At 40.8% G+C, this 13,248-nt stretch overlaps 1 protein-coding gene across 1 annotated transcript in view; it reads right to left on the bottom strand.

Annotated features, from left to right (window-relative positions):
- Positions 1-13,248, bottom strand: part of SLC7A11 (solute carrier family 7 member 11) — a 61,872-nt gene that overhangs the window by 31,406 nt on the left and 17,218 nt on the right. Inside the window, exons 5-6 of the mRNA XM_013951575.2 lie at positions 12,106-12,205; positions 8,975-9,019 (exon numbers count right to left, since the gene is read on the bottom strand). Of these exons, the coding sequence (XP_013807029.2) occupies positions 8,975-9,019; positions 12,106-12,205 (145 nt within the window). The remainder of the gene's footprint in view (positions 1-8,974; positions 9,020-12,105; positions 12,206-13,248) is intronic.

Below are 13,248 nucleotides of genomic sequence, written 5' to 3' on the forward strand. Positions count from 1 at the left end.
CAATTTCCCTTCTTCATTCCAGCTGGTCGGAAATATTTTAGTGATTTACTGACCCGCACCAAATCCTACCCCAGATAATCCTCGAGTAGGGCTCAGAAGCAAGTTGCAGCCTTTTAAACATTCGTATGTCTCACATGGGGACTGTTTAATTGCATCCTCTCCCAAGGGTGCTGGCCTGGAGAGGGGAGACATAAGCAGACAGCTAAAGCCAGGCTCAGCTGAACCTACCAGAGCATCTGCTCTGCTGCTCCAGCAGCAACCTTTTCTCAAGATCCTTTTACTTGTGATCCTAAAAGTTCCCTTCTCTGATGTGCAGGACAGTGCAGCAGCAAAAGTGATATACCCTGAAGGAAGTCTGGTTGATCTCTATAGAAGCTTATTATTTCTTATTGATTTACCGGTGTACCCTTAGAATTAGGAAGCACTTACAAGAACATCTTTCTTATTACAATACTACTGTGTCTAAGCTGCAATCACAGCTGACCAACGAGGATGCTCAATTCACCCACTTTGAAATCAGTTTTGAATCCATGCCGCCTCCAGACTTTCAGCAAAAGTCAGATAAAATCAACTATAAATTAAGTAATAAAGACAACTCCTCCCTACCAGCAAACTGCATTTATGAAGCATATCATGTTACGGCTAATGATACTACCTCCCAGATACATTTTGCTAAGCAAGTTCTCAGCCTGCTGTTGTACCTGTGGCCTTCAAGCCATAAAGTCTGGAAACCCCTGTGCTACCGGAGCTGGAGCCAGAGCTCCCAAAGCTCGGTGGTGACTTGGTGTTTCCAGACTCGTGACTCTGGAACAGAGCCAGCGTGCGCAGGGGCTCACCAACGTGGTGCTCATGGGAACTGTGACTCTGGAGCAAACTTTTGCTGCTGATAGCCAAAACCAGAAGAACATTTGTCCATATACCAAAGCTAAACAAACAGGTATACTGCCACAGTCACAAAAATTGTCGGACCTCATGTGTTTAGCTGGAGGACGGCAGGTTAGTCAAAGCTTCCAGGATTTCCAGAAGCAGCAGCCTCAAAACACAAAAGGTGCTTTCTGTTGCTTTCAAGAGTGTAAAATCTTCTGAGACTGGATGCTCTGATGGATACTCCAGGAGCCCAGTAAATGTAGTGCAGATGTATAAGAAATATATACTAAAAAAAAGTCCTTAACTATAGCTCAATTAAAGTTCTCCAAGCTAGTTGTTTTGGCACCCCCCACCCCCCAAAAAAATAAAAAATAAATAACAGCAAAGCAAATCAGAACATTTGGGTCCCACTCACAAGAGGATTTACAGCTTGGAGCAAGAAGGGAATACAAGAAACATCCTTTAATTAAAACTCAATTTTGTTAAGAAAGTGCAAAAAATTAGTTCCCCTATTAAGATTTCAGAAATCTGAATCCATCTAAAAATATGCATCCAAGACTGAAATATCTAATTTCAGAAATGAGCTACCAACTATTTATAAAGAACTATAACAAGTGAGTAGATGATAGGAAGTATGCAAACAGTAAGTAGTTAACAAGCTTAATAAAAGAGCAAAAGTATAGCAAAGTTCATTTTATCAAGAACAGTTTCATGCAGGCAAACCAGCTCCCCTGTGAGCTGCTAATCGTCTCTTTCTCCCTCTCCCTCTCAAACATACACAAAAACTACTGAGTTCAATTCTTATAAAAGGCTTTTTTAGACAATCTACAAATAGAAAAACTCATGCTTGGTTTTGATTCAGTAGGATATTTTATCTACTAAATTGTTTTCCATATTTGGCAGATTCACTTCGTCATTAAAGGATTACACAAGTCTGTAGACGTAATTGTGCGTCTACCATTTTATCCCTGACACAGGGCACATCTAAACTCTGGGAAGTGATGATAGATTCATCAGTGTTTGCACACCTACAGCCTGATCTTCTGCGATGCTGAGCAGATAACTGATGAAATTTAGGCGTCTTGTCACATTTCTAGATACAGTGAAATTTAGAAAGAGTAAGACTTTGAGAAAAATGGCATGTATAAATAGGTGCTTTATAAAAATAGAACATCGTCCTTCTATAATGGAGAATAAGTATTCAAATAGAAAAATAACCCAAGACACAAATAATATATGGAAGAAAAAATGCAAGTGCTCACTTAACTGACCTGACTTTCACTTTAAGGTAATCTGATGAACTCACATGAGGAAATGGGCTTTGCAAAATATTTGAAAGATTAGCATTTGTCTCCTCTGATTATCTCCAGATAAAATATTACAATGTAATCCTATAATTTCTGCACCGAGTATTTGGCACTGTGGCCTGACATGAACAAAATGACTTTGAGTCAAATGTATCTTTTATGTGCAAGCGGAACAGAATAATGCAGGAAAGATTTCAATCCCCAGGTGTGGAAGCCATTTGGTGCTCCTGCAGGCAGCATTCCTTCACCTTAATCCAGCTTCAGGCTTAAAAGGAAGGAACTGTATCTATGCCCAGCTACTTCACGTGAAAGGCTTGTCCAAGTCTGATTTCAAAAGAAGATTGTATCCACATGGGAAATACCCCTAGGTGGTAATTACTTTCAGATTTGGGTATGGACCGGCACGCACCCACACTTGTGCCTGATGTCACATGAGCCTTTATAGGACTAAAGAAACCACACCCAGAGTTTAATAAATCTGCTAAAGCCTTCGGTTCTGGTAGTCGGCACTGACGTTTTTAAATCCAAATAATCTTAATTGGTTCCCCGTAGTCCCTGACTTACCCCCAAGCTGGCAATGACGCAAATACTCCTAAAATCAAGCCAGGAGGTGGAACATACTATTCCACGAAACGGATATAGAATAGGAGGAGGGGAGAGAAAGGAGGGAAACAGAAGAAGAAAAGATGAAATAACCCACGCCCCATTTTCACAGCACTTTTGTGTCTGAGCCAGATCTCCTGACTCCCAACTCAGTGCCTTACCTACGCTGCCTTTACTCTTTCCTGAATAAAACACAGTGATAAAGGGCATTTCAAATGATAGACACTTTCTGGTGCCTAAGATAATCGATATCAATATAAATATCCCTTTACAGAGTAGACCTTGTCTTTAAATTATAAAATAATAAAAATGAACAAAGCGGCAGAAAGCAATGACTTGCATCCTTTTCATTAACATAAAAAATACTTTTCTCTGTTGTGATTACTGGGTTTGCCACACAAATGCAGTCAGTGTCTGGACTGGCAGTGCCAGTGCAGCTCAATTTTATGATTTATTTTAGGAAGGGGTTGCATCCCAATGTGAAGTGCCAAAACTCAGATGGCTACAAATAAGTAGGGAGTTGGAATAGCTTGGCTATCTTAAATGACCTTCTTCTCCCATCCATCAGCAGCTCTACAATGCTCAGGCACTGAAAAAACCTCAAGTACCAAGTTTCCCTCACTCAGAGACACAAATGTGACTTATAGCTTTAATTAATACAAATGGGTGGCACGCATGAGATTAATTAGATATGACACTCAGATTGTTTAAACCCAATATAAAAACAGATTATACTGAACATTTTGATGTCCTGATTTTACAAAATGTCTGATGACATCAAGCCTTGGTGACTTGCTATACATCCACTGCTTCTCAGTTCCTTAGAAAAGAAGGAACAAATGAAGTGAGAAGAACACTGGAAAAATCTAATAGGCAAACTGACTAATCTCAGACCCCAAGGTCACAGCAAAGCAATTCATTTCTTGGCTTTTCAACAGCACAAGACATGATTTATCAATCTGAGGCCAGGCTTATAAACACTATACATCTCAATAATATGTTCTTTGCACTGTGTAACTTTTTAAACAATGATAGATTGCCTGGGCTGAACCAAAGTTATTTTACAAACAGAAACAGAATATTTGCAAATGAAATGCCCCATTAGGGAAAAAAAAATGCTAGATAGCAGCTACACTTAATTGCAACTGCTAAGGAATCCAAACTTTTTATATAAAGTATTTCAGACTCAGGATCCTTTAAAAATCTCCACTTCATCATTTTACACTACTAATATTGAAGACCATTAAAACAAAAATATTTCTCATGTGCAACAACAGCACTAACAAAAACTTATATTCCCAAAGAAAAATATGATTTGAGTCAAAGGAGGACTGTGAATCAACAGTTTTAGTTGCCCACTTGATCACAGTCTTCACTTCCCTTCTCTAAAACTGAAATAATATTTTCTTTCTCTTCCACCAAGAGCCTAATCTTTATAACATGAAGCCTTCAGGCTAATCATCTGCTCATACTGAGGATTTAGATCATAAAATTCTTAAAACAGGATTCTCTTTGGCCGGTATCTAACACAATCTGGCCTTGACTTTGATTAGGCTCTCTAGATGTTACTGCTGTAACGTAGAATCTCCCCTACAATCATTTTCTCGTCTGGGGTTCCTAAAAACACCTTCCAAAGGAGAGTGCTGATCCTGCACTCTGCTCCACTGGGGAGGGGAGGAGGGAAGGGCCACGCGGGCCGGAGCCACTTCTAGGGTCTTGATTGAAAAAGCTCCGTCGGATTCTTGAAAGTACAGAACAGATGCTCAAGAATACAGATGAGCTCAAAGACTATGTATAAGAAATGAGTCTGAAAGTTCAACATGCTTGATTTCCAGTCCTCTGAATTTACTGCTCCAGGCAACACGGTTCCTGTCAATTTTCAGGTGACATTCTCTTTCAGAGACCTGGCTGTTCCTTCAATCGCTTATTATTTAGACAATACAATACAGCCTCAGTTTGGGTAGGGCTGATCGTTAGAATGTAAGAAATCCAAAAAGATCAAAGCTGCACGTGACATGGCTGCGTGAGGTTATTTTAGTGCAGCTCTGCTTTGAGGATTATTCAGATATTTCATCTCAAATAGCAATCATTATTGCATGTAGAACATAATCTCAAAAAAGAGAAAATAAAAAGAGATTTGTTATTATATTTCAATGTTGTTCCAAATACTCTTGAAAATGTAATTATTTCAGGCTACTTTAAAAAATATTACGCATTAAAGAAGTTGAACACTGCAACCACAACTCCATGTGAAACTAACACCAACTTCACATTGCCTCAGGCCCTGCTAATACTGTACAGGGCAGCTGATCAGCAACAAGGAATGAAGAAATGAGTCCAGGCTTAGAAATGAGGCAACAAAAGGGGTTTTAGCAGGAGACAGAAACAGCTACTTTTACATCTCATGATCACTGGGGTTATATTAATGTCCTCCGTAGTGTGCAAAAGAGGGACTGCACCATCTCCAAAGGGAGAATCAGTGCTACTTCCACAAAATCTGTTCAAAAAGTAATGGTACTAAGTTTTAATTTTCTTTCTTCCCTTTTCCATTTTCTCTTCTATAATCCAAAGGGTCCTTTCTCTCCACGCGGCTCATTTCCACTGCCTGTGTGTCAGCTCTCTGCATCTAGGATTTCATATCACTGAGGCGTCTCAGCGCCTCAGGCCCCTAGTATTTATAGACCTAATTCTGCAATTTCTTGTGTCTAGGCAGACTGCTGAGCTCAGGATCACTTTCCACAGGCACAGCAGCCCCTTCGCAGCAGCGTGGCAGCAGCTCTCGCCCAGGCAGGTCCAGACCCCCTTTCCCAGCCTTTTCCCTGGTGCTTCACAGTGGCATCTGCTACGCTCCCGTCAGCTTTCCCAGCACTGCACATGCCAGCAAACCAAGCAATCCCTGTCCTGAAAATTTTATGGTCCAAAAGACAACCTTGCAGATGTTTCCATTTCCCTGTGCTTTTTTTGGATCTCTCTAGGGTTCTGGCCTGTCTTTCTGTCTCCCCCCCCTCTGCAATACCCTTGCAGTGGAGAGGGGCTCTGGGACTTCCCAGGCAAAAAGGGGCCTAAGCCAGGTCTGTGCAAACGTGGGCGCTTGGCAGCTCCATTGCAACTTCTCTCTCTTTTAGAGTATTTCTGTATTCCCAGTGATCTAATTGCTCTGCGCTACCCCTAGCTCTCCAGGTACATCTCAGAGCAGGTTTGCAGAAGGCTGGTTAATACTGAGATGTTGCTGATCATTCAGCTAAGCACCAGCTGTCAGTTATTTCAAAAGCTGCAGCACACCTGGAAATAAGCAACTCTGACTGATTCTCAAGCAAACATTTACCCTGGTAATGTTTTACCTTCCTGCAGAAGGAGTTGGGCTCACCTTTGTTCCTACAGGTAATTTGTATCCCTAACCACTGACAAATACTACAAATTGCACACCTGGAGCTGTTACAAACTCTAAGTGGTTCAAAGCAATCCCCCTGCCTCCTGTTTAAAAAAAAAACCTACTCTGCAGAGCTATATGTGTTCTTTAACATAAGGTATATGACAAGAATGAATGGAAAGAACAGCATTTTAGCTCAAAGAATTTATAAAAAATGGTGATAAAGGCCTAGGACTCTATGTGTTGCTCAGTGGCATCTTTGGTGGCTCACCTAACTTGTGCTGAGCTGGGCAGCAGCAGAGACAGCCACCGCTGGCATTAGCCCACCCTGCTCCCAAGCGCCTTTTCGTTGCACGAGGTGGACACTTCTGTGCCACCCTGCCCTGTCGGAAAGGGCGGTGGGGCAGGATCCCTTTTGGCGGGACGTCTTCCCACCAGAGCAATTCACAGGTGGCAACCGCATGAAAAATATTGCTGCCATTTCGTTTAATTGTTTGTTTCAGGTTCATGGGGTCTAAAACCCCCATTTACAGGTGGCGCCAAGGTCTCCTTCAGCCCAGCAGGTAGCAAGCCAGCTAGTCCGGTTATCATCTGCCAGTTGTTAGGTAATGTTTAAAAACCCCATCTCTTCTACTGTATATTCATACCCTCATGTGGAGATTGAGATCTGAGACACGCTGCTGTAAACACCGTGCATCTTCCTTTATCGCCCTCTCAAACCACGACCCAACAAGAAGAGTGATGAAGTGAAGCCTGAACAGCTCTGTGGCAGGAGGAAACAACATTGCACTTGTAAAAACTGAGCTGTTTTTTTCCAGAGCTATCCTTTCATGGAATCTAACAGATCAGCTGGGCTAGCCCGGCCCTGCGACTTGCACCTTCAGCAGCTCCCCAGGGGCAGCCAGAGTGAAGAGCAGCTCTGCCAAGCGGGGGCAGACAGGAGAGCATCTCCCTCCCTCACACCCCGGCCGCCAGGAAACGGTAAAGACCGAGAATCTAACCTGCGCTCTCCTTAGCTGCAATGCAACGCGGTCCAGTGGGTGCTTGGTTAGAGAAAAGAACAACGTCTTTCTGTCCTAAGCAGCAGAGGGCAACGTGTTCAAAAATATGTGCTCATCTAACACGAACAACACACGCGCACACAAAAGTGAACATAAACCAAAACAGCAAAAACAGAAATTACCAAGAGTTTCAGTTACCCATCATATAGTCAGGAGGACTGCAGAGAGACATAACCGTAGGAAAAGTCCCGTAGGGTGGTAGGCATATGTGTATTTCAAAACATCATACAGCACTGACGGTAACCGCTTGATAATTTACAAATTATATTAATTGTTTCCAGCAAACGCTTTTGATCACATCACCAAGGCTCTGACTACTAATCCATCTCCTCAGGCTTTACTGAAGCATTCTACGTCTTGGACCAGAATCACTTAACTCATTTATTTAGTTTCATATTTCTTTTTAAGCCAGTCTGCCATGAAATGATTTTTCAACACTAAAACAGGTGCTTTTTAAAAATATCTCTTTCCCTGACTTTATAAAACACACAGATCCTTATTGGTTAAACCAAGGTTTATTACTAGATCATCTAGCCTGATTTTATGCGTGTCACAGGACTGCTAAGTGTTAGCCGGCTACTCGTACACTGAGCCAAATGATTTGTGCTTTACTAACGCGCAGCTTCCATAAAGGTATTCTATCTCAAATTGAAAACTAAGAATGAAGAATACAACAGTGACACTTGTATTTTATCCCAGTGGTTAGTCAACCTCCTTGTTAAATATTAACGCTTTATCTTCTACCTGCATTTGTCTGGTTTCAGCCTCCAGACGTAAATTCTGTGTTTTACATCACATCAAAGAGCCCGTTAACACCTAGGACCCTGCAGAGACACTGAAACAATGGGATTTGCCAGTCTCCTGTCTGTTCAGACTGAAGAAACCACCTAAAAACTTTCAACCGGCTCCCCACTTATGATGATTTTTTTAATATGTCTCAATTATGCAGCTTTTAATTCATTGAGTGCACAGTGCTGGGGGCCTTTTTAAACAGTAATTTACTTGGTATCGAGCCAGGTATCTTACTAAAAAACCCTAAGTAATTGATATCAGTCCAATAATTTTTATCATGTAAATGATTTCCTCAAAGAAAAAAATGTGGTTCAAAAAGACATATTTCCTATAATTTTTAGAAAGGACTAATATTGTCTTACTGCTGATTGCATATTCCAAAATGTATCTACCGATTGCCAGATCGAACTCTCCATAACAGCACAGCTTTTCTTTCCATATTTTACAGACAGGTGATCTGAGAGTGCTCAACTCTGGTTTGAAACAGGCTCCCACCAATATTCCCAGTTAGGCTTAATTAGATCGGATGCTGTGCTCTGTGTATTCAAGATCCTGCAACTCTGAGACATCTAAAACAGGTAGAACTAAGTATTTGATTAATATTTAAACTTAGCAAAACTGTCAAATATTGCACCAGATAAGTTTCTTGGGCAAGATTTCCCTGACAGGATACCAGTAACTTCCACTGAAAGAAGCCACTGATGGTTACTTGTATCCTGAAGGGGAGAATCAGAGCCCTGGAGATCTACTTCGTTTTCTGCTTTCTGTGCACATAAAAGCAGAATACATAACAAGGTCATGACAGGCGAAAAATAGCAAATCTTCAAGCAGTTGCAATTCAAATAGATATCAGATCTGCTGGAAAGCAAGCAACCTGACCAGCATGCAGAATTTCTGAAGATCACTACTTCTGTTATAGCATTTTAACTTTTATAACCATTTTTCAGAAGTCAAGAAAAACATTAGGTACATACTTTTCAGGGTTTTCCACTTCTTCAGTAACAAAATTGAGGTAAAACCTAGAAAAAAGAGTTACAAAATGTATGGTAAGGGGTTGGTAAATGTTGATTCTGAATTAATTTCCCAAAGAATTGACAAGGTGCTTTTAGTTAAGCAGCGCTGTTAGTTAAGGCAGACTCTTTGCAGCCCCAGTTTTGGATTAAGGAGAGAGTGAGATTTAACGTTCCCTCATCCTCACACTCGGGAAAGGAAGCTGGCTTTTTAATTCTTGGAAAGGACAGCAAGGCAAACAAAAGACAAAAGCTATGTAACATCTGTGTGGAATGGCATTACGCTTTTTCCCCGATGTATTGCGCAAATTATGGCTAACCCTAATCCTGCACACAGACACACACAAACACGTGTAAAGGCTGTAGCCTTTTACATTTCAGGTTATACCAGCAAAAGTCTTATCAGGGTACTCGGCAAGGTCTTTTCAGCAACAAGAACAAACGAAGCCTCAAAAAAATCGCCTAAAACCAGGATTTTAACACTAGTGTGATGCATTTATAGTCGCAAATGCAGGATACTAATCCTGCACACCCTTGCACAACCTCCAGAGCAGGTTGCACTGTGGTTGTGTTCCAGCAGCATGCAAGACACAGATACATGTATGAATTTGCAATAACTCTTCACGGGGCTCAGCCCTGCACACAAAGCAACCGTAAGCCTCAAGGTCACCGAACCCACTGTTCTGCACGAGTTAACATTAGGGCTGCACACTGCTGGATCAGGCAGATGTGCCTGCATCAGGCTGGGGCACGAAGTCACGTTTGAGCTAATTGAACAGACCAGTCAATATAGCGTTTATGCAGCCTTTCTCCGTTTAGGCCAGATACAGGAAGATAAATGTTATCTGACCCAACTTAGTGTTACAGTGGATAAGCAGATGATACCTGATCTGGTAGTAAGTCTGCGGGAATTTTTCTCCATCACAACTCTTGGGACAGATCTGGGTTAGCAGAATAAGTTTACACTGGTTCAAGGCTTTGAACTACTTGGTTTTGTGACCCAGCATGAAAATCTGTAACACTAGATTTGCCATCTTACACATCCACCTGTTTCTTTACTTGTCAGTGCCTAGAGCACAAAAAAGGGGTCGAGATGGATTGTGACAAATAAGATATTTAGCTACTTGTATCCTTCTTTAATTTGGTGGTCCTACATCACTCCTTTGATTAATGCAAGATCTATTTCCTTGCATTCTCTCTACTCATCCTTTTTCACCCAGCATTTTATATACCCAGTAGACTATACTTGCTCTTTGCAGGATGAACTGACATATATAGGTGATACTACCTTTGTTTTGTATTTTAAAGCGGTATCATTAAATGTTAATAGTGCCATAGGCTATGCATAAAATTCTGCCATCATCCTGGGACACAACACCAATGCTTGCAATGCTCCTTCACATTCAGCTTATTGGATTGATTTAGCCCCCTGCAACTGATAGTGCAAGGGTATTGACACTCCACTTAATGGTCTGCTCTTCTGTGCTCCGAGGCAATCAATTCGAGCTGGTGACAAAGACAAATAGGCAGCAGGGAAGAATCACTAGCCAAATTAGATCTTTTCCTGCTAATTTCTTTTATCAGTGGCAAATAAAGACCTTGGAAAAAAGTCAGAAGGTGCAAAGGAAAAACAGAGATGATTTTTATTTTAGGGGTTTGGAATGTTAGGTGGAAAGGGGAAAGAAATGAGAAAGAAACAACAGAAAAATAATGATATTTTTGATACAACATTTTGCAGTAAGCAAACTCTGCCTCAGTAGTGAATAATATTAAAGGGCTTTTAAAATTGTCCTCTTACAAAAATGTACAGTAAGGGCAATATTTTAAAAGCAAGAATCCTAACATGTATGGATATGAGAGAGAGAGGTGGCTGTATGAGGGAGAGGAAGGGAGCAAGGTAGAAACTGTCCATATAATCAGTTCAATTTCTCTGAGGCTTCAAAATGCCAGGCTCTTTTTTCTATATATATCTATCACAGATAAAGGCTTCAGATTCTCTTGGGTTTCCCCCCCACCATTTAATATAAAAGTTCTGTTCAGTACTTCAGTGTGCATGTTTATAATGCTCTTGCAACTGAGGAGTTACAGACCAGCGGAGAATTCAAATACTCAGCCCATTGTCCCCCCAAAATTAAATAAATAAAGCCCTTATCACTCAGCCCTCATCTTTTGTGCAAGGTAAAGGACTTCACCGCCTGTGAGGCGATGTAAAGGAAAGGAGAGACCTGCAGACAAAGCTATCTCAAAATAAATGCAGCCTGCGCATTGTAGCCTTTCTCCACACTTCTGCTGCAAAGCACATTGGCACTGTGCAATGCGGAGCCCTCACTAAGCAGGAATAAATCATAAGGGAGATTGGAAGGAGAGCAGCGTCTTTCAAACCAGCTGCCGCGTAGTTTGGTGGAGGAGAGGGAACGGACTTAAAAGCAAGTTCTGAGCAGGTTACTTGAAGGCAGCTTCTCATGCCTCCGCTCACAATGAATAGTACGTAACTTCTATTGAAGCTACTTGCACTTCTTGTTAAGCGAGGTCCTGTCTGTTAGAGCAAAAGTCATAAGAATCCATTTTTTATCCTTGTTTTGTGGTCTAACTGAAGTTATCATGGTTCCCTTCTTACTCTTTAAATACTGCTTTTACAAAGCAGGGGCTGAAGTCCATCCAAGTGGAATGGAACTCCATAACTTTTTCACAGCTCATAGGTTTGCTTTCCGTGTAATTGCTGACTTGTTCAACAAAATCAAAGCTTTATTAGCACTTTTAGCTTTTTATTAAAATAGCTAATGAGAATTCAAGAACATTCCTTTCTTGTTGCCTTTATTTCTAATCTTAAGAACAGAAATATGTCTGTGATTTTTTTACAGGACAGTCAGTGTTCACATATTGTTTATTGTAAAAGATTTCTCTTTCCCTAGCAGAGCTGCTTGCAGAATAACTACCCAGCATATGGAAAAGTGGCAAGATCTCCTCTCACTACATGACACAGTTTGGCATAAGATGTAGAATGTGCTACTCAATTTTTTATAAAAATAAATGTCTCTGTTAGAGCATATTAGCGTTTGTTTCAGAACAAGTACTTATACGTTTGAACAACTTACCAGCCCGAGTAAGCGTACATTCCTGAATAGAAAGCAAGTGGTAACCCCATAACACTAGCATCATTCCCCGCAAAGGCATTTTTAAAGTGCTGTGTTTCTCCTGCAACATCAACAGAAAATATCAAAAAATAAGCTCTTTGGTCACCTACTACTTTAAAACAAATAAACATATCACACCATGGAACATTTAATCACCCAGACAGGTCGCTGACTTCATGTTCTACCCTTGACCTTAATTTCCAACCCAACCCTTGCAGCCAGATCCTGCCAGCAATCATAAAAGGCTTCTGTTTGTGGTGTTCCTAGTCACGCAAAAGCAGAATTTGACCGATTAGGTTTTTCCAAAGCATTCTGGGCTTGACGACACTGTTACTGCACCGTTGTCTCCAGCAGTGCCTTACATCAACACGAAAGAGCAGAATGAGGGCTGCAGTTTCTGCTATGAAAAACTTCACTTGTTGGTTAACATTTTAACCAGAAGGAATATTGCTAGCATTTCACTTACAGGCAACATTTTTAAAGTAAGCAAAACCAGTATCTAAAACCTTTCTACCAGAGAAGTTCTTAGCATTTAGTAATTCCCACCCACATAATGTTCATCACTGTGTCTTATACTATACTAAGAATAAACTATGTATCTAGAAATGCAATCAGCTGAGAGTAAACGTTTTGAAAATAATGTGTGGAAGATAGCAGGAGGATGCAGGAATAGGTGACTGCCAAAGACACTTGCCAAAATATCACACTCACCCTGAGTCCTAATATTCAGTAAAGATTGTTTAGAATGTACTTTTAGTGATGGGGTAAGATATTGACAAAATAAGTTATTTCCCCATCAGTACATATCCACTCTGGCTAAAAAATGCAGTTTTCCTCCTTCCTACCATATGAATATTCATAGCTGAACAATGCAACAAAGAGTTTCCACAAAGCCTGATTAAGAATATAGTTCACTTAATATTGTAACAGACTTTACCGAGGAGGAATTTGCTGGGCACCACAAATCCAAGTTACAAATTTTAATTGTGTGTCTTTGCAACCACCCTTGAGTCGTGTTATTCCATTATTCTTTTACCAGGTGGTCTATAGTTTGTAAAAGCTCCCTACAGTATCCCAGATTTCCTGAGCAGCTATGAACCTCTG

The sequence above is a fragment of the Apteryx mantelli genome, chromosome 5 (assembly GCF_036417845.1).
Source record: "Apteryx mantelli isolate bAptMan1 chromosome 5, bAptMan1.hap1, whole genome shotgun sequence".
NCBI lineage: Eukaryota > Metazoa > Chordata > Aves > Apterygiformes > Apterygidae > Apteryx > Apteryx mantelli.